The sequence below is a fragment of the Macaca fascicularis genome, chromosome 2, assembly GCF_037993035.2.
Source record: "Macaca fascicularis isolate 582-1 chromosome 2, T2T-MFA8v1.1".
Classification (NCBI taxonomy): Eukaryota; Metazoa; Chordata; class Mammalia; order Primates; family Cercopithecidae; genus Macaca; species Macaca fascicularis.
In genome coordinates, this window is record NC_088376.1 from 91,088,439 (window position 1) to 91,108,377 (window position 19,939).

At 41.8% G+C, this 19,939-nt stretch overlaps 1 protein-coding gene across 6 annotated transcripts in view; it reads left to right on the plus strand.

Annotated features, from left to right (window-relative positions):
• The first annotated feature begins 1,024 nt into the window (after nucleotides 1–1,024).
• The window catches only part of MFN1 (mitofusin 1), a 45,105-nt gene continuing 26,190 nt past the window's right edge, over nucleotides 1,025–19,939 (plus strand). For 2 of the 6 annotated variants that reach the window (XM_074031431.1, XM_005546436.5), the window contains exons 1-7: nucleotides 1,025–1,126; nucleotides 2,193–2,311; nucleotides 5,538–5,673; nucleotides 12,526–12,688; nucleotides 15,985–16,109; nucleotides 17,935–18,043; nucleotides 18,756–18,863. Coding sequence is in view for 5 of the 6 variants with exons in the window: in XM_005546436.5 (XP_005546493.1) it covers nucleotides 2,200–2,311; nucleotides 5,538–5,673; nucleotides 12,526–12,688; nucleotides 15,985–16,109; nucleotides 17,935–18,043; nucleotides 18,756–18,863 (753 nt within the window). In the remaining variant the exon portion in view is untranslated. Of the gene's footprint in view, nucleotides 1,443–2,192; nucleotides 2,312–5,537; nucleotides 5,674–12,525; nucleotides 12,689–15,984; nucleotides 16,110–17,934; nucleotides 18,044–18,755; nucleotides 18,864–19,939 lie in introns of all 6 variants that reach the window. The other 4 variants (XM_045386602.3, XM_065540214.2, XM_005546437.5 and 1 more) reach the window with 4 other exon arrangements.

A 19,939-nucleotide genomic window follows, 5' to 3' on the forward strand; every position in this document is an offset into this window, starting at 1 on the left:
TTTGTGAAATGCTTCTCCCTATCCTTTGTCTGCTTTTCTCTCTGTTGGGTTTTCTGCTCTATTTTCTGAAGTTCTTTTTATTTATTTATTTATTTATTTATTGAGCCGGAGTCTCACTCTGTCGTCCAGGCTGCAGTGCAGTGACACAATCTCGGCTTACTGCAAGCTCCGCCTCCCGGGTTCACGCCATTCTCCTGCCTCAGCCTTCCAAATAGCTGGGACAATAGGCGCCCGCCACCATGCCCAGCTAATTTTTTATGTTTTTAGTAGAGACGGCGTTTCACCGTGTTAGCCAGGATGGTCTCGATATCCTAACCTTGTGATCCGCCCGCCTCGGCCTCCCAAAGTGCTGGGATTACAGGCGTGAGCCACCCCACCGGGTCTGGAAAGCTTTTAAACTCGGAAAGTGATATGATCTGGATTTTTCTTTTCTTTTTTTCTTTCTTTTTTTTTTTTTTTTTAATTTAAAGACAATGTCACGCTCTGTTGCCCAGGATGGAGTGCAGTGGCACGATAAATCATAGTTCGCTGCAGCCCCGGGCCCAAACAATCCCCCCACCTAAGCCTCCGAAGTAGCTGGGACCACAGGTGTGTGCCACCACGCCTCGCTAGGTTTTTAATTTTTTTTTTTTAATTTTTCATTTTTTTATTTTGTAGAGACGGGGAGGAGGAAGCGGCGGGGTGGGGCTCCCTATGTTGCCCAGGCTAGTCTCGAACTCCTGGTCTTAAGAGATATCCCACCCCTTCGGTCTCCCAAAGTGTCGGGATTACAGGCGTCAGCCACTGCCATCATTGGAAGCTAGCTAAGCCTAGGCTGGGCAGAGACTTGGACACTTTGAGGGGAGAAGGGAGGGTGAGAAGTTGGAAAGGGGAACGGAAAACCACTCTCCTGGTAGCAGTCCCTGCCCACAACAAACCTTGCCTTCTGCCCTTAAGGAAAATGGCGCCTGGCATAGATGCGCTTCCGGCCACGGAGCCAAACAGAACAGAGGAGGCAAGAGGCCGGAAGTGGCCGCCCTTTGCCACTCCCCCTGCCTCCTCTCCGCCTTTAACTTCTCGGGAAGATGAGGCAGTTTGGGATCAGTGGCCGAGTTGCTGTTGCCGGGTGATAGTTGGAGCGGAGACAGTGAGTGCCGGCTGCCTCGACAGCTAGCACGTTTGCGACGCTCGGAGTGACCTTCGAGCGACTGGGGACAGGGGGGCGGGAGTCGTGCATGCAGCGTTCTGTGACGAGGCGCCGCCCGCCGCGGTCCTGTGGGAAAGGAGAGAGCGAACCGTCAGGCGAGCGGGGCTGGCGGCCGAGTCGAGCCCACGGAGCCCACGAGGCCGAGCTCGGGGGTGGGAGTGGGGGATCCGGACCTGGACGGGCGCGCGTGGGGCTGGGGTGGGCTCTGGCCCCGACCACTGCGCCCGGTGTGAGAAGGCGGGAGGCTTTTACTAAGGCAGGTGTTCACACCGGCCGGACCGGGGCGTTGCCCCCACCCGGCTTTTCCCACGCAGCTCTTTCGCGCGGTCATTTCTGGACTCTCTGGAAGGATCCGCCTTCTTTATGGCCAGTGTTCCTTTCCATGTGCACACCAGGATTAGGCCGTGATTGTTTGTCTTTGGTGTCTTTTTCTTGAGAAACCACCTATGCTTTCTGAGACTCATATTCCTTGAAGTTTCTGATACTTTGGCTGGAAGCGTTAATGCCCTCTTTAAGCCTTACCTCCTCATTTGTAGTGATGAACTCCGTCTTTCTAAATGTCAGCCTCACGTTGTGATCTTAGAATTTTATTTCCTCACTCTGCATATCCACCCCCACTCACCTAGAGCTTCAGGTTGAGAAACTTAGTAACTTCGTTATTGTTTGTGAACTTGGCTTCCTTTCACTAACCCTATTCCCTGATGTACTTTATAGTCACATGCAGTGACAAACTTAGTCACAATTAGTTACATCTTCACCAAAGGGAAATTGAGTCGAAATTGCAACCAAAATTTTGGCTAATAGATTTCACTTATTTTAGTGAAATATCATTCAAAAGTCATCTCTAATTGTCTGACTAGAACACTCCCAAAAAAGAATTACCTAAAAACGTTTTGCCAGCATAATTTATCTCATTGGGGAGTTGATGACTGTCACTGGTGTGTCATCAGTTTACATGTCTATCATCCACTTTAGTTTGTGCTTTTCTAACTTTATCTCCCCCTAGTAGCATAATGGCAGAAACTGTTTCTCCACTGAAGCACTTTGTGCTGGCTAAGAAGGCTATTACTGCAATCTTTGACCAGTTACTGGAGTTTGTTACTGAAGGATCACATTTTGTTGAAGGTTAGTTCTTCTTAAGTTCTTAAAGTAATTACTGTTGAAAATACATAAAAGTGCGTATTCTTTCAACATTAGTTATTGAACACATATAGGGCATTGTACTGTATACTATGAGAAGTACCATAACGAGTAAAACCCATTTCTACCCTCCAGAAGGGGAAAATTAAATGGTATTAATAACAACTTTAGTATATTAATAGCTCATTTAATTTTTATCACCACTAGGTGATGAAATAGCTATATTAATAGTTCATTTAATTTTCATCACCACCATCTTTCATTTTAAAGATGAAGAAACTAAATCAAAGAAAAGTTAAACAGCTTGCCCAAGGTCACACAGCTAATAAATGCCCAGACAAAAAAATCAGGCAGTCCACATTTAACCATTATACTTGTCTCCTCCCCAACTTAGCGGTTAAACCAAGACCTCAGGCATATCTCATTCTCTTAAATGAGGCTGAGTTGCAGTGGAAAGGGGCAAAAGGCATTTCATAACTGTTGAAACAATGGTGATGAGGAATGTCTTACTAGGGAGTACTTTTTTTTTTTTTTTTTGAGACAAAGTCTTGCTTTCTTGCCCAGGCTGGAGTGCAGTGCCGGGATCTCGGTTCATTGCAGCCTCCACGTCCTGGGTTCAAGCGATTCTTCTCCCTCAGCCTCCAGACTAAATGGGACTACAGGCACGTGCCACCATGCCCAGCTAATTTTTGTATTTTTAGTAGAGATGGCGTTTCACCATGTTGGCCAGGCTGGTCTCGAACTTCTGACCTCGTGATCCTCCCACGTTGGCCTCCCAAAGTGCTGGGATTACAGGTGTGAGCCACCGTGCCTGGCCGGGAATACTTCTTTGAAGATAACTGTTGAAATTTTTTGCTGGTTCTTAAGATTATGTACCTCTCAGCCAGGCACCCTGGCTCACACCTGTAATCCCAGCACTTTGGGAGGCCAAGATGGGTGGATTACCTGAGGTTAGGAGTTCAAGACCAGCCTGAGCAACATGGTGAAACCCTGTCTTTACTAAAAATACAAAAATTAGCTCGGCATGGTGGTGGAAGCCTGTAATCCTAGCTACTCAGGAGGCTGGAGGAGGGAGAATCGTTTGAACCTGGGAGGCAGAGGTTGCAGTGAACCGAGGTTGTGCACTGCACTCAGCCTGGGCGACAGAGTGAGACTCCATCTCAAAAAAAAGGCCGGGCGCGGTGGCTCAAGCCTGTAATCCCAGCACTTTGGGAGGCCGAGACGGGCCGATCACGAGGTCAGGAGATCGAGACCATCCCAACATGGGCTAACATGGTGAAACCCCGTCTCCATTAAAAAATACAAAAAACTAGCCGGGCGAGGTGGCGGGCGCCCGTAGTCCCAGCTACTCGGGAGGCTGAGGCAGGAGAATGGCATAAACCCGGGAGGCGGAGCTTGCAGTGAGCTGAGATCTGGCCACTGCACTCCAGCCTGGGTGACAGAGCAAGACTCCGTCTCAAAAAAAAAAAAAAAAAAAAAAAAAACAAAGATTATGTACCTCTCAACTGTACAATGGAAAGGGAGGGATTCTATAAATTTTTCCAGCAACGCTGGAAACCTTTGATAGATTGGTAGAATCAAACTTTTTTTTTCATGTCTCTCGCAACCCTCTCTTACCAGATTTTGAGCTCCTTTAGGGCAGGAGCCTAGGACTCATTGTATTCCTAGCACCAGACTTGACACAATTGAATGCTGAATGAGAAAAAAAAAATAGTAGTATAGAATCTTTGTTTCCAATTAGGAAATAATTTGAGCTGGCACAGTTGACTTTTGAAAAATATTTTATTTTCTAAAAAAATTAATAGGAAGTGAAAATGAAGTTAAATGTGTATTGTGCGTGTTATAGATCGTGCATTATGCTAGGCACTAGTGAAATGGCAGCTTTAGAATCTGAATTCAGTTTTAAAGGTTTTAGAACCTCAGTAAAAATGTTGCAAAAAGGAGACAAAGCAAATAAATCAGGAAAAACATACAAGAGCAAAAATAAAATGAAAAGCAAAAATAAATGTAATGATACTTAAGCAAGTCTGTCCATTATTCACCAAATTGCATATATTTTATTAATGCATTAAAAAAGTATGGTGAGATATGAGAAGCTTAATTGGATGTGCACTGGGTATGTTTTCAGTGGCAGTGTTTGTCTCTAATTAGGATCATTCAGATAGCCAGATGAATCTTTTTTTTGTTTTTGCTTTTTGAGACGATGTCTCGCTCTGTTGCCCAGGTTGGCGTGCAGTGGCATGATCTTGGCTCACTGCAACCTCCGCCTACCAGATTCAAGTGATTTCTAGCTAATTTTTGTATTTTTAGTAGAGATGGTGTTTTACCATTTTGGCCAGACTGGTCACGAACTCCTTACTTCAAGTGATCTGCCTACTTCAGCCTCCCAAAGTGCTAGGATTATAGGCGTGAGCCCCCATGCCCACATGAATCTTCATGTCTTTACCTTCAAAAAGAGGTGATAAGAATGTAAACATCAGGTTATCTCCTATTCCTGAATTATAAACAAAATTGAAATATTTTTCTACTTTCAAACCCAGGCTTTTTTAACTACCTCCAGCTATAGAGGAGAGGTGAGGGCTGGGATGTGCAGTTAAACCCTAAACCTGATGAGAGTGAGACTGGGATACAATCTGATGAGATCGAGTACATTCAGGGTGGTATGGCTGTAGACGGGACACAACCTGTAATTCGCTTTCTTCTCTGTTAAATGAGCTGTTTCACCTCATCCCTGAGGGAAGCAGATAGAACGTGGTAAAGTAGCAGGGTCTTTCCTAGCTTGGAGACCTTGAACCACATCTTAATTTCTGAGGGGCTCCTATTAAACCTCACTTTTTTCTCAGTATGTGGCTCCCCCTTCTGAGTTCAAGATCTGAAGATCCATCCTGTCAGGTTGGAACAATAATAGGTCAGTGTTAGGTTCTAGTTTCTCTGTTTAGAAATGTAGTCTTGTCTCAGGGGTAGCTTGTATGTTTGAGACCTAGAAGTACGCTTTTGACTGTGCCCTTGCAACATTTAATATTCTTGAAATTCTTTCGGGCGGGATTCTTATGACCCATTGCCACGGAGTACGCACCTTTTACCAAACATTCAGATGCTGTGGGTGGCATGTTAACATAAAGCCAAAATACATACAATCTTAGGTATTCCATTATATAACTAACTTAATATTCATTTATATCACTTTTCTGACGCCATTTCAATTTCACAGCAACATACAAGAATCCAGAACTTGATCGAATAGCCACTGAGAATGATCTGGTAGAAATGCAGGGATATAAAGACAAGCTTTCCATCATTGGTGAGGTGCTGTCTCGGAGACACATGAAGGTGGCGTTTTTTGGCAGGTAATTATTTATTATTACTTCTAAGGTTAGTTTCCAGAAATCAGCTTTGTGTCTGATGTTTCAGCAAGTAATATTTCTCCCATCCTCCCCCAACCCCACAAGTTTCTGCCTGTGTTGAACATTAAAGCTGTTAGCATGTGAAAGAATTTGTACATTTTACCTCCTGGTATAAAATGAAGCTTTATGAAAGTCAGTCATATTTTTACCTTTTCATGATTCTCATCTCTAGGAATTGGCTCTTAGCCAGTTTTAAGAATGGAAATACAGATAAATGATAAGCATAATTTGTGATTTACTCTTTTAAGTTTACTTGATTATGTGAAAGTTTCAGAAGCTAGGACGAAATAATTTTTGTCAGACCTAGAGAGGCCTAGAAGGAAAGAGGCTCTTGTGTACGTGTCTGAGATAACTATTTCCAAGGACTTTCTAGAAATTCTTTCAAATCTCCTGCTTTGATAAGACTTATCAATAAACATACTTTAGGACTGCATTAATTCAGATAAAATGTTCTCAGGAGAGTTCTTGTCCAGTAATGGCATCTCCACCAATGAACTGACAATAGCTGCCATTGAACCTCTGGAACCAAAGAACTCTGTTTCTAGGCAGCTTATGTAAATCTCTTTTTGCTGATTAGAAAAACTCCTCTTACCCTCACTGAATGCACTGGTATGCCATTCCATGCATTCCAGCATTTTTTTTTTTTTTTTTTCTGACATGGAGTCTCGCTCTGTCGCCCAGGCTGGAGTGCAGTGGCACAATCTTGGCTCGCTGCAGCCTCCACATCCCGGATTCAAGCGATTCTTCTGCCTCAGCCTCCCGAGTAGCTGGGATTACAGGCGTGCGCCACCATACCTGGCTAATTTTTGTATTTTTAGTAGAGATAGGGTTTCACTGTGTTGGCCAGGCTAGTCTTGAACTCCTGACCTTAGGTGATCCACCCGCCTTGGCCTCACAAAGTGTTGGAATTGCAGGCGTGAGCCACTGCATCTGGCCTAATTTTTTTTTTTTTTTTTTTTTTTTGAGGCAGAGTCTCACTCTTGCCAGGTTGGAGTGCAGTGGCACCATCTCGGCTCACTGCAACCTCTGCTTCCTGGGTTCAAGCAGTTCTCCTGCCTCAGCCTCCCAAGTAGCTAGGACTACGGGCGCATACTACCACGCCTGGCTAATTTTTTTTTTTTGTATTTTAGTAGAGATGGGGTTTTACCATGTTGCCCAGGCTGGTCTCGAACTCCTGAGCTCAGGCTATCCACCCACCTCAGCCTCCCAAAGTGCTAGGATTACAGGCGTGAGCCACTGTGCCTGGCCCTGGCCTAATTTTTATATTTTTATTAGAGGTGGGGTTTCACCATGTTGGCCAGGCTGGTCTCGAACTCCTGACCTCAAGTGAACCACTCTCCTCGGCCTCCCAAAGTGCTGGGATTACAGGTGTGAGCCACTGTGCCTGGCTAATTTAGAGGTGATTTTCTTCAGTATCTTTCTTAAGGTTGACAATTATCAGGTTCACAGGTTGTAAGGATTATGGGGGGAAGAAAAGGGCAGTGATCAGGTATGTCTTCCAGAATTTTCAACTCCATCATTCCCAGAGGGAGAGTAGGAGGCACCATTACGTTGGTGTCACTATCCAGAGTGATAGGGTGATCTCTGCCACAGCTTATATGCAAAGACAAATAAGTAGCTCCATAATTGGTCATTCAGCTATCATGTGCTGTGTACCAACAGAGGCATTTATTTACTAAACTGACTTCGTTGGCCTTCTAAGCTATTTCCCATGTTAGGGCTTTTGCCCTTGCAATTGCCTATGCGTACAACTCTCCTTTCCTTGTTCTATCTATATCTGATGCCTTCTTATTCTTCATATTTCATCTTAAATGTTATTACCTTGGATACCTTCTCTGACCAGTCTATCTAAATTATTCCTTCTCAGTTATTTTCTGTTAAAGCACCCTGTTAATGTCTTTCAACACTTTTCACAATGCTCTTATTTTATGTTTTTATTTTCTGCTTCTCCCATTTGACCGTATTCTCAGGGCCTTACACAGAGTCTGGCATGAGACAGCTCCATTTAAAAAGATCCTACTTCAGATTAGGGTGGAGTAGGAAGGAAGAGCCTCCTGGGAAGGTGATGACTCAACTGTCCTACTGAGAATGAGAAATAGGTGTAGCTTTGGATGTGAAAAAGGTCCAAAAGCTCATTTCTTGCAGAAAGCCATAAATAGAAAGGGGGAGAGAGACTGCAGTGTGTTTGGAGAACTCAAGTAGTTGAATTTAAGGCGTTATGAAACTAGCAAAAGAAGAGACTTTGTAAGCAAAAGTCAGATTGTAAAAGACCTTATATTAATATATCATGCTAAGGAGTTCTGCATTCTTTTATTTTGGAAAATAGTCATGAGAGGATTGGATGTTACAATTATAACCTTAGATATAATGGGGAGAATGAATTAAATGAGAACAGGAGGTAGGAGGCAGTTATAGTATTGTTACCAGAAAGGGGTCCTGATCCTAACCCCAAGAGAGGGTTCTTGGACCTTGTGCAAGAAAGAATTCCGGGTGGGTCCATAAAGTGAAAGTAAGTTTATTAAGAAAGTAAAGGAATAAAGAATGGCTGCTGCATAGGCAGATCAGCCCCAAGAGCTGCTGCTTTGCTATTTTTATGGTTATTTCTTCATTGTATGCCAAACAAAGGGTGGATTATTCATGAGTTTTCCAGGTAAGGGGTGGCAATTCCCAGAACTGAAAGTTGGTACCTGTCCCCCTCTTTTTCTTTTTTTGGGAGATAGTTTCGCTCTTGTCACCCAGGCTGGAGCGCAATGGCATGATCTTGACTCGCTGCAACCTCTGTCTCTCAGGTTCAAGCGATTCTCCTGCCTCAGCCTCCCTACTAGTAGCTAGGTTTACAGGAGTGTGCCACCATGCCCAGCTAATTTTTGTATTATTGGTAGAGATGGGTTTCACCATGTTGGCCAGCCTGGTCTCGAACTCCTGACCTCAGGCCATCCACCCACCTCGGCCTCCCAAAGTGCTGGGATTACAGGTGTGAGCCACCATGTCCGGCCAGTACCTCCCCTTTTTAGCCCATATAGCCATCCATTCTGGATGTTGCCATGGCATCTAAACTGTTATGGCACTGGTGGGAGAGTCTTTTAGCATGCTAATGTATTATAATTAGTTTAATGTATATTATATACATATTATATATATATATTACAATGAGTAGTGAGGACGACCAGAGGTCACTTTCATCGCCATCTTGGTTTTGGTGGGATTTGGTCACTTCTTTTATCAGCAAGGTCTTTGTGACCTGTATATTGTGCCAACCTCCTATCTCATTCTGTGACTTAAAATGCCTAACCTACTGGGAATGCAGCCCAGTAGGTCTCACCCTCATTTTACTCAGCCCCTATTCAAGATGGAGTTGCTCTGGTTCAAACACCTCTGACAAGTAGTATAGGCCATAAATTGTGTGTGTTCAATACAACTATATATATTCAAGTGTAGTTACCAAAAAGGCAGTTGGAAATATGAGACTTGGACTAGGGAGAATTCCAGGAAATTTAGGAATTATTATTGGCTTATGTTGGTGATTGAAATCACAGGAGTTGATGAGATGATCCAGGGAGAGTGTGTAATGAAAAACACTGGGGAGAGGAAGAGGGACTATCCATGGAAATGCCAGCCAGGGGCCAGGCATGGTGGCTCACGCCTGTAATCCCAACACTTTGGGAGGCCGAGGCAGGTGGATCACCTGAGGTCAGGAGTTTGAGACCAGCCTGGCCAACACGGCGAAACCCTGTCTCTACCAAAAGTAGAAAAATAACTGGGTGTGGTGGTACACTCCTGTAATCCCGGCTACTTGGGAGACCGTGGCAGGAGAATCACTTGAACCCAGGAGGCAGAGATTGCAGTGAGCTGAGATCGTGCCACTGCACTCCAGCCTGGGCCACAGAGGGAGACTCCATCTCAAACAAGAAAAAGAAATGCCAGCCAGGTAAAAGGAAAATTAGAAAGCATTGGTATGGTATAAAAAGAAATATATTTGATCTTTGTCCCATTCTTGTCACAGAGCTTCTAAAACCATAGGAATTTCCTGAGTGATTGGAGTATCTTGTTTTCATAATGAGCCCTTTTTGATGACACCTGAATTTATGCTAATAAGTGGTTTAGGGTGGGGCGGTGCCTAGATAACCTCAGATAACCAGTCACCTGAAAGTTTAAGTGATCAGGGGATTAGAGGATTGGAACTTTCCTTCCCACCAACCCATTTCCAGGAAGGGTGGGGGAGGACAGGCTGAAAATTAAGCTTTATGAAAACTCTTGAATAAGATTGGACTTCCAGGTAACTAAACTCATGGTTATCCTGGGAGAGTGGCATGCTGAGAGGGCATGAGTGCTCAGGCATCTCATCTGTGTCACTTATAATATCCTTTATAATAAACCAGTAAATGTAAGTATAGTGCTTCCCTGAGTTCTGTGAGCTATTCTGACATTGAACCCAAGGTGGGAGGAGGTAGAAATGAATTGAATGGTAGGACACCCAGTTGGTGTCTGCTGGAGAACTGCTTCATGCATGTGGAAAAATCCCTATACATCTAGTTAAGAAGTGTTCTGTGTTGATTTTGATAGTAGAGGATAAAAAGTTTCTTTTTCCACAGTTGTTTTTTTTTGTTTGCTTTGGGAGGCAGGATGACAGTGTGTCTCACACTTTAGTATGCATAAGAATCATCTGAGAGCATCCCCAGAGTTTTGATTCTTTAGGTTCACAGTTCGTTTGAGGGATCTGCATCATTAATGGGCTCCCCAGATGATTCTTATATGGGGTGGGGGGACCCAAACTGTAACCATAGTAGGTTCATCACCCAGTGCATGCAGCAAGTTGATATGCTGAGACACCAGGTTGCAGCAGAGAAGAGATTTAATCGTAGGGTCACCAAATGAGGAGATGGGAGGGAACCTCAATCCATCTCCCCAAGGAATTTGAGGTTAGGGTTTTTAAGGTTTTTGGAGTGCCCAAAGTATAGAGATCATTGATTGGTTGGAGCTTGCAGAGTGAAGTCATGGTAGAGGGAGATAATACAGCTAGGCTGTATTCACATGCTGATCCATCCCATTCCTTTCTGGCAGGGGGTTTTCAAACTGGTTGCTGGATTTGGGGGCCTGAAAACATCTTAAACTATCCTTAAAAGTGTTATGATTCTAATGTCAGAGATCCTGTCTATAGGAAGAAGGAGGTGCAAATGGTCAGTATCTGGTGTTACGTGACATTTAGCAACAAGGAAGTGGGCCAAAGTGCAGCCTGATTAATAATGAGCTATAGCCATATTTCTGTCCAGAACTCGGCATGTAATTCTTGTTAACCCCATGGAGATGGTTTCAGAACTACCCTTGAGGATCACTGCAAGGCTTCATGAAATGTCCAGAAAGGTACATTTTAAGAGAGGTCCTAGGCATCCTTGCAGGATGTGGTATAGTGGCAATGGAAGCCAATATTGAGCTAATGAAGGTAAGCAGCTTCCCTGGGAAGGGAGTTGGGAATGATATCCATAACATAAGAAAAATTCTTTCCCTCTTCTGCTAAAGAAAAGAGGTAAAACATATGCCAAAAAGATAGGATGCTTTTGCAGTGAACCAAAAGGCTCCCAGTGGTATCTGGAACTTGGGTTGACTTAATGGAAAGCAAGTTCCTGAAGTGAGTATGGGTTGTTCTTTGCATTTCAGAGCCATCAAAAGTGTTCTTTATCCTATGACTGCATAACAGATTACCCAAAACTTAGCAACTTAACAGCCATTTTATTATGTTCACTGATTCTGTGAGTCAGGAATACAGATGGGGCACAGCGGGAGTGTCTTATCTTTGTTCCATGGACTCTGGAGCCTTAACTGAGAAGATGTGAAGATTGGGGTGGCTCAAAAACTGAGGGTTGAAATAATCTTAAATCTTCAGTTACACGTCTGGGACCTGGGCTGGAATGATTCAAAGACTAGGACTGTTCAGTAGAGCACTACCCAGAGCTCTCCATTTAGCTTGACTTCCTTGTAGCACAGCAGACTCGGGGTAAGTGGACTTTTTACATGGCAAGGCTCCAAGTGCATATATTCCAGGGAACAAGATAGAAGAAGCTGCATTGTCTTTTATGACCTAGTCTTGGAAGTCACCCAGTGTCACTCCTTTTTTTTATTTTTTTTTTATTTTGAGACGCAGTCTGGCTCTGTCACCCAGGTTGGAGTGCAGTGGCACGATCTTGGCTCACTGCAACCTCCACCTCCTGGGTTCAAGTGATTCTCCTGCCTCAGCCTCCTGAGTAGCTGGGATTACAGGTGCCCCCCCCCACCCCCCACACCTGGCTAATTTTTTGTAGAGATGGAGTTTCACCATGTTGGTCAGGCTGGTCTCAAACTCCTGACCTCAAGTGATGCACCCACCTTGGCTTCCCAAAGTGCCAGGGTTACAGGCGTGAGCCACTGCACCTAGCCACCCAGTGTCACTTCTGATGTGCATTATTTGTTGAAGCAGTCACAAACCAGCCCAGATTTAAGGAGATGGGATATTGGACCCCATCTTGTGATAGTAGTGTTACAGAATTTTGACCTGTGATTTCAAATTGCCACAAAAAGCAAGAAAGAAAAGTTGAGGATAATACTATGAGAAAGGTCGGATTTGTTTTCTTACACTTTATTTTTTCTGAAATGTACATTGCTGATATTTGTGTAAGCCAAGTGGTCAGTTTTTTTGTAAAAATGCAGTCTTAAGAAATCTTAACAAAATTTGGATTTTAAAAAAGTTGATATTAGACCCAGTGAAAGAACTAATTTTTTTACTGTTATGTTTTGTTTTTCATGATTTTGTATATTCTTCAGGACAAGCAGTGGGAAGAGCTCTGTTATCAATGCAATGCTGTGGGATAAAGTTCTCCCTAGTGGAATTGGCCATATAACCAATTGCTTCCTAAGTGTTGAAGGAACTGATGGAGATAAAGCCTATCTTATGACAGAAGGATCAGATGAAAAAAAAAGTGTGAAGGTATGATCTTTAACCTTTAGCAGCATAATATACCTGAAACAATGTCCTTAACTTATTCTTTAATAACATTTTTATAGATGTCTGCATTGCTGACATCTTATAAAAAGAACTGTTAATATTTCTTTTTTTTTTTTTGAGAGTGAGTCTTGCTCTGTCGCCCAGGATAGAGTGCAATGGTGCAATCTTGGCTCATTGCAACCTCTGCCTCCCAGGTTCAAATGATTCTCCTGCCTCAACCTCCCAAGTAGCTAGGATTACAGGTGCATGCCACCATGCCCAGCTAATTTTTGTCCTTTTTTTTTTTTTTTTTTTGATAGAGATGGGGTTTCACCATGTTCGCCAGGCTGGTCTCGAACTCCTGACATCGGGTGATCCATCTGCCTTAGTCTCGCAAAGTGCTAGGATTATAGGAAGAACTTAATATTTGTAACTTTGAAAGCCATCACTAAATATTTTAAGTACTCTAAATTTTTTTTTTACTTCATAGCTAAATTAGTGGAAGAATAAAACCTGTCCTTAATTTAAAGGTATATTAGAATTACAGGTTTTTTAAATCTCCCCTTACAGTGAGACTAACATTATTTTATTTATTTATTTGTTTTTAGACGGGGTCTTGCTCTGTTGCCCAGGCTGGAGTGCAATGGCACAATCTCAGCTAGCAACTTCTGCCTCCCAGGCTCAAGCAATTATCCTGCCTCAGCCTCCCAAGTAGCTGGGATTACAGGCATGCGCCACCATACCTGGCTAATTTTTGTATTTTCAGTAGAGACAGGGTTTCACCATGTTGCCCAGGCTGGTCTTGAACTCCTGACCTCGGGTGATCCACCTGCCTTGGCTTCCCAAAGTGCTGGGATTACAGGCGTGAGCTGCCACGCCTGACCGAGACTGACATTATTGAAGTGTATCATTACTGTTTAATCTCAAATTTGTCCCACCTTGGCCTCCCAAAGTGCTGTGGTTACTGGCATGTGCCACCATGCCTGGCCTCAGATTTGTCTTTTTAAAACAGAATTGCTTAAGAAATTGGGCCCTGGAATCTGTTTTTGATATGTGTCTGTGTTTTTAGAAACTGTCTTACCTCAGGAGTATGTAGTAAGTATATTCATGAATAAAGATTTTAACTTTGTCAGATGAGAGCCAATGGCAATTCCCTGCCTTTCATAAATTTCTCAATTTAGTGCCACTAGACTCCTGCAGCCAAAAAAAGAATAAAAGGAAAAACAAATTAGAATGCAAGATGTTGACTCTGGACTGAAAGCAGTTAGTTAAGGCACTGTTTCTTATTGCGGTCACTTTGTCTTGAGTCTAAGGATCTCTTCCACAAACAAAAAAGTTCAGTGCTTGAAGATCCATGCTATTTCATTTCTTGGTAAAGTCATGGATGGTTCTTGCTCTGTGAATTTGCTCTTTGATGTAAATCAGGTGACTCAATCTGTAAGTTTTAGAATAAGCATACCCTTCAGATTAGTTATTAGAAAAGTGAGATGATGTTTATGAAAATACTATTCAAGGCTGGGCGCAGTGGCTCACGCTTGCAATCCTAGCACTTGAGGTGGTCGGATTGCTTGAGACCAGCCTCAGCAATATAGTGAGACCCCATCTCTACAGAAAATACAAAAATTAGCCAAGCATGGTGGCGCATACCTGTAGTCTCAGCTACCCGAATGGCTGAGGTGGGAGGATTGGTTGAATCTGGGAGGCTGAGGCTGTAGTGAGCTGTGATCATTCAGCCTAGGAAATGGAGCAAGACACTGTCTCAAAAAGAAAAGAAAATACTAATCAAGCTTTTAATTCATATAAATGAAGGAATCACTATTATTTTGTAATTAAGATTTTTAGCAAATCAAAATTCAAACGTCTCATGACTTTAGAGCCTCAAAGTATGCTGTGTTACTCTAAAGAAATCATCTCTCATTTTCCTGATCTGTGCTCTTCCAGTCCTCTTCACACTCTTTTTCTCCTTGTCATTTTAGATTTGGGGGTTACGTGTACAGGTTTATTTTTATTTATTTATTTATTTTTTGAGACGGAGTCTCGCTCTGTCGCCCAGGCTGGAGTGCAGTGGCCAGATCTCAGCTCACTGCAAGCTCCGCCTCCCGGGTTTACGCCATTCTCCTGCCTCAGCCTCCCGAGTAGCTGGGACTACAGGCGCTGCCACCTCGTCCGGCTAGTTTTTTGTATTTTTTAGTAGAGACGGGGTTTCACCATGTTAGCCAGGATGGTCTCGATCTCCTGACCTCGTGATCTGCCCGTCTCGGCCTCCCAAAGTGCTGGGATTACAGGCTTGAGCCACTGCGCCCAGCCTATGTGTACAGGTTTTTTATGTGGATATATTGTGTGATGCATAAGACTGGCCTTCAACTGAACCTGTCACCCAAATAGTGAATGTAGCATTCAGTAGTTTTTCAGCTCTTGCCACCTTCCACCTTTACCCCTGTAGTAGTTCCCAGTGTTATTGTTCCCATGTTTATTTCTGTGTGTACCCAGATGTTTAGCTCTCACTTTTTTGTTTGTTTGTTTGTTTGTTTTGAGACAGAGTCTTACTCTGTTGTGTGATCTCAGCTCACTGCAACCTCTACCTCCTGGGTTCAAGCAATTCTCCTGTCTCCGCCTCTCGAGTAGCTGAAATTGTAGGCACACGCCACCACGCCCGGCTAATTTTTGTATTTTTAGTAGAGACAGGGTTTCACGAGGTTTTCCAGGCTGGTCTCAAACTCCTGACCTCAGGTGATCCACCCACCTCGGCCTCCCAAAGTGCTGGGATTACTGGCATGAACCACTGCTCCTGGCCTAGCTCTCACTTTTAAGCGAGAAGATGGCAGTATTTGGTTTTCTGTTTCTGCGTTGATTGACCTAGGATAATGGCCTGTGGCTCCATCCATGTTCCTGCAAAAGACATGATTTCATTCCTTTCTAGGGGGTGTTAAAAGCTATTTAATTTTAACCTATTTTAATAATGACATTTCTTCCATATGACAAAGTGATACACATTTATTTCAGTAGTCAGAAAATATAAGTAGGCAAAAAGAATGAAGACTCCATAACTTATATACTTCACAAAACCAGTATCAGTATCAGGAGTTGCTTAGAATTCTGTTGCTGGAGTTCTTTTTGAGGGAACCATTTTTTTTCGTACTTGGAAATTTAAAAATTCAGGTTCTCAAGATTGCTCAGAAGGTTTTATTTCAGAGTTTTTATACACCTGTTTGGCTAAAATAAATGTACTACAATGTTGTTAATTTTTATTGAATTTTATTACAAGTGGAGTTTATTTTTTTCTTTTCCTCCTGCTTTAGACAGTTAATCAACTGGCCCATGCCCTTCACATGGACAAAGATTTGAAAGCTGGCTGTCTTGTACGTGTGTTTTGGCCAAAAGCAAAATGTGCCCTCTTGAGAGATGACCTGGTGTTAGTAGACAGGTAAAATTACATGTGGATTGCATTTTCTCTGGAAGTTTATTTAATAGTATAATACTGCTTACTTTAGCATGTGGTATAAAAAATTAAAACATTCAGTTGCCACTTTGTTCTCATTAGCTAGATTAAGGAAGAGATAAGGTATTGGTTTTATTTTATAAGTTACAGAAAAGCACCAGTTCATCAGTCTTATTCCATTTCAAGAAATTTTAAGGATGGCCACTTTTTTTGGCTGGAGTGCAGTGCCATAGTGCCATGATCTTGGCTCACTGCAACCTTCACCTGCTGGGCACAAGCAATTCTCCCACCTCAGTCTCCTGGGTAGCTGGGATTACAGACACACACCAGCCACCTCACCTGGCTCCATTTTGTTTTTGATAATGAATTTTCCTTTTAAGTGGAAATGAGTGTTTCAAGTAATCCATAGAAACAGAAGAGAGAGAAGATGTTCATGACACCAAAATATTTGGTTTAAATACAATGTTAACTAATTTAGCTTTATTTCATAACCAGGTTGTATCTATGACCCAGTCAGTTAAGATTGACAGTTGGATAGATACAAGAAAAAATGAAAGAGATCTAGTATTTGGTACCAAAATGGGTAACTATAGTGAATAATAATTGATTTTTATTACTATTTTTTTGAGATAGAGTCTCGCTCTATCACCTAAGCTTGAGTACAGTGGCACAGTGTTGGCTCACTGCAACCTCCGCCTCCCAGGTTCAAGCCATTCTTGTGCCTCAGCCTCCCGAGTAGCCACTATGCCTGGCTAATTTTTGTATTTTTTGGTAGAGGTGGGAATTCACCATGTTGGCCAAGCTGGTCTCAAACTCCTGGTCTCAAGCAATCCTCCCATCTCAGCCTCCCAAAGTGCTGAAATTATAGGTGTGAGCTGCCATACCTGGCTGAATAACAATTTAATTGTACATTTAAAAATAACTAAAATAATATAATTGGATTGTTTGTAATACGAAGAATAAATGCTTGAGTTGATAGATACCTCATTTACCATGATGTGATTTTTTTTTTTTTTTTTGGAGGCAGGGTCTTGCTGTGTTGCCCAGTCTGGAGTGCAGTGATGGAATCATGGCTTACTGCAACCACCGCTTCCCAGGCTTAAGCAATCCTCCCACCTCAGTCTCCAGAGTAGCAGGGGCTACAGGGGCATGCCACCAAGCCTAGCTAATTTTTTGTGGTTTGTTTTTTTTTTTGTGGAGTCAGGGTTTTGTCATGTTGCTCAGGCTGGTGTCAATGTCCTGGACTCAAGCACTCGTGCCTTGGAATCCCAAAATGCTAGGATTACATGAATATGCCACTGCGCTCAGCCCCTATGTGATTATTACACATTGTATGCTTCCATCAAAATACTTCATATACCTCATAAATATGTATACTTAATATGTACCCACAAACATTTAAAATGAAAAATTTTTTAAATTTTTTACAAAGATTTGTAGTTGGCAAATTCTTCACTGCAGGTCCTAGTGTAGTTGGTATATTAAATTTATATGTTTTTATTTGTGTTTATAAGGGCTTAAATCTTCTCTGAGCCTTACTGGATATAGCTGCTTTAACCCTTGTTTAGTATCCATTAGCCTAGTTTTATATTTCAGCCATCTAAAGCATAAAGATTAAAAAGATTAAAATATTGAGCATGTTATTTGCTTTGTGAAAGATCACTGGGTTAAAATTTCCTAGGCTTCTTATAGATGACAGGTGGAAATCCTGTTTTTTAGACTTCAAATTATACATAAAAGCTGAAAAAATTCTGTAACCCAAATTTTCTTTTTAAGAAACATAATACAATTTTTATTTCACTCTCATTAGTCCAGGCACAGATGTTACTACAGAGCTGGATAGCTGGATTGATAAGTTTTGCCTGGATGCTGATGTCTTCGTTTTGGTCGCAAACTCTGAATCTACACTAATGAATACGGTAGGATTTAATCATATTATTGTGTTTCGGTGGTAGGGAATGAAGCAGTGTCTGTTTTCATTCTGAAAAGAGAAATCCAAATCATGGATTAGAAAGAACTTCTAAAAACAGGCATGAATGAAGGGGTTTGTGTTTTCATAGAACCAGAAGGGCTGTTTCTAGTCTTTCTATAGTGTGTAGTTCCCTGGATTTCTCTAGCAATATAGGGCTTGATGACTCTAGCTTATGGTTATTTGCCAGTCTCAGGGAGAATGAGTGCCAGAAATTTTAGGATGCTTAAGTCTCTTGAATAAAATATAAACCACTCCTCCTTTCTGCCATCTATCGGGCAAGGCTTTTTATATTTTCAGTATTGTTAGCTGTTTCCAGCTTCACCTGAATATACTCTAGGTTTCACCTTACCTGTGTACACTTTAAGCTGCTGTCAGACTTAGAAGATTATTTATCCAAATGTCTGGAGCCAGACTCATCTGAAATAAACTTTCCAGAGTTGAGATAATCTAATATTCAAAACTATAACATGATTTTTAAAAATTGTTATTCATCAGTTTTTTTCATCTTTGAAAGTTTAATGCTCATAGAGTGCTTTGGGATCCTTTGTCAGTGGTGTTAATGTTGTCTAAATGGTTCAGACTTTCTCATTAAAATAAAATTTCAATTGTAAATGTAAATTACAGTGAATGTACTGTGAGTTTTTTTTTTTTTTTTTCAGGAAAAACATTTTTTTCACAAAGTGAATGAGCGGCTTTCCAAGCCTAATATTTTCATTCTCAATAATCGTTGGGATGCCTCTGCATCAGAGCCGGAATATATGGAAGACGTAAGTTATTTTATTTATTTTTCGTAGGTTTTGAAGTACAGTCACATATATTGTTATTTGAGAAAACAATATAGCTTATATAATAGAAAATTATAAGAGCTATTCCATGAAAAGAATATAGTTAGAGAAAACCTGAAGTAGGTATGTGATAAAGACCGAGGTATGAAGTTACTTTGAGGGAAAATTGTGTTATACTATCTAGTTATTTCAAAGCTTGAAACTTCTTTTTTGTTTAAGTTTTTATTGAAATGTACATAACAGAAAAGTACATAAATCATAAGTGATCCTTCCAATTTGGCTTCCTAAAGTGCTGGCATGACAGGTGTGAGCCAAAATGCCTGGCCAAATTTTACAAATTTAACACACCTGTGTCAAAATCCAGATCAAAAAGCAGACCATTCTGAACACCCCAGCACCTCTCGCTTACCTCCCTCCTTCCAACTTCCATTCTGTCCTCCTTACCAAAGAGAAATTACCCATTTATCATGACTTTTGACCCCCTAAATTAATTTTTCTGCCTGTTCAACTTTATATAACAGAATCATATAATATCTGCTTTTGCATCGTTTTTTTCGTTTAACATGTTTGTCATATGTGTCCATATTGTGCATAGCATAGTTGTATTGCATTCTCATTGCTGTATAGTATTCCATCTGTGACTATACTACAGTTGACTTATTCACGGCGATGGGCATTTGGGTTAATTTACTATATTTAATTATGAATGCTACCGTGCATATGCTTGTATATGTCCTTCTGGTGTGCATATATATGCATTCTTGTTAGGTAGTTTTCAATGTGGAGGTTGGACAGTTTTGACCCCCATGGGATATTTGGCAGCATCTGAAGATTTTTTTTTTTTTTTTGTGACAACTGGGGTTTTGTGCTAATGGCATCTAATGAGTAGAGGTTAGAGATGCTGTTACACATGCCCTGACACAGAACGGGCCCCCAAACAAACATTGGCCAATCCAAAATGTCAGTAATGCAGAGGTCAGTAAACCATGGGTATATGTACCTAGAGGTAAAATTGCTAGATTACAAGTTAAGAATATGTTAGATTTTAGTAAACATAG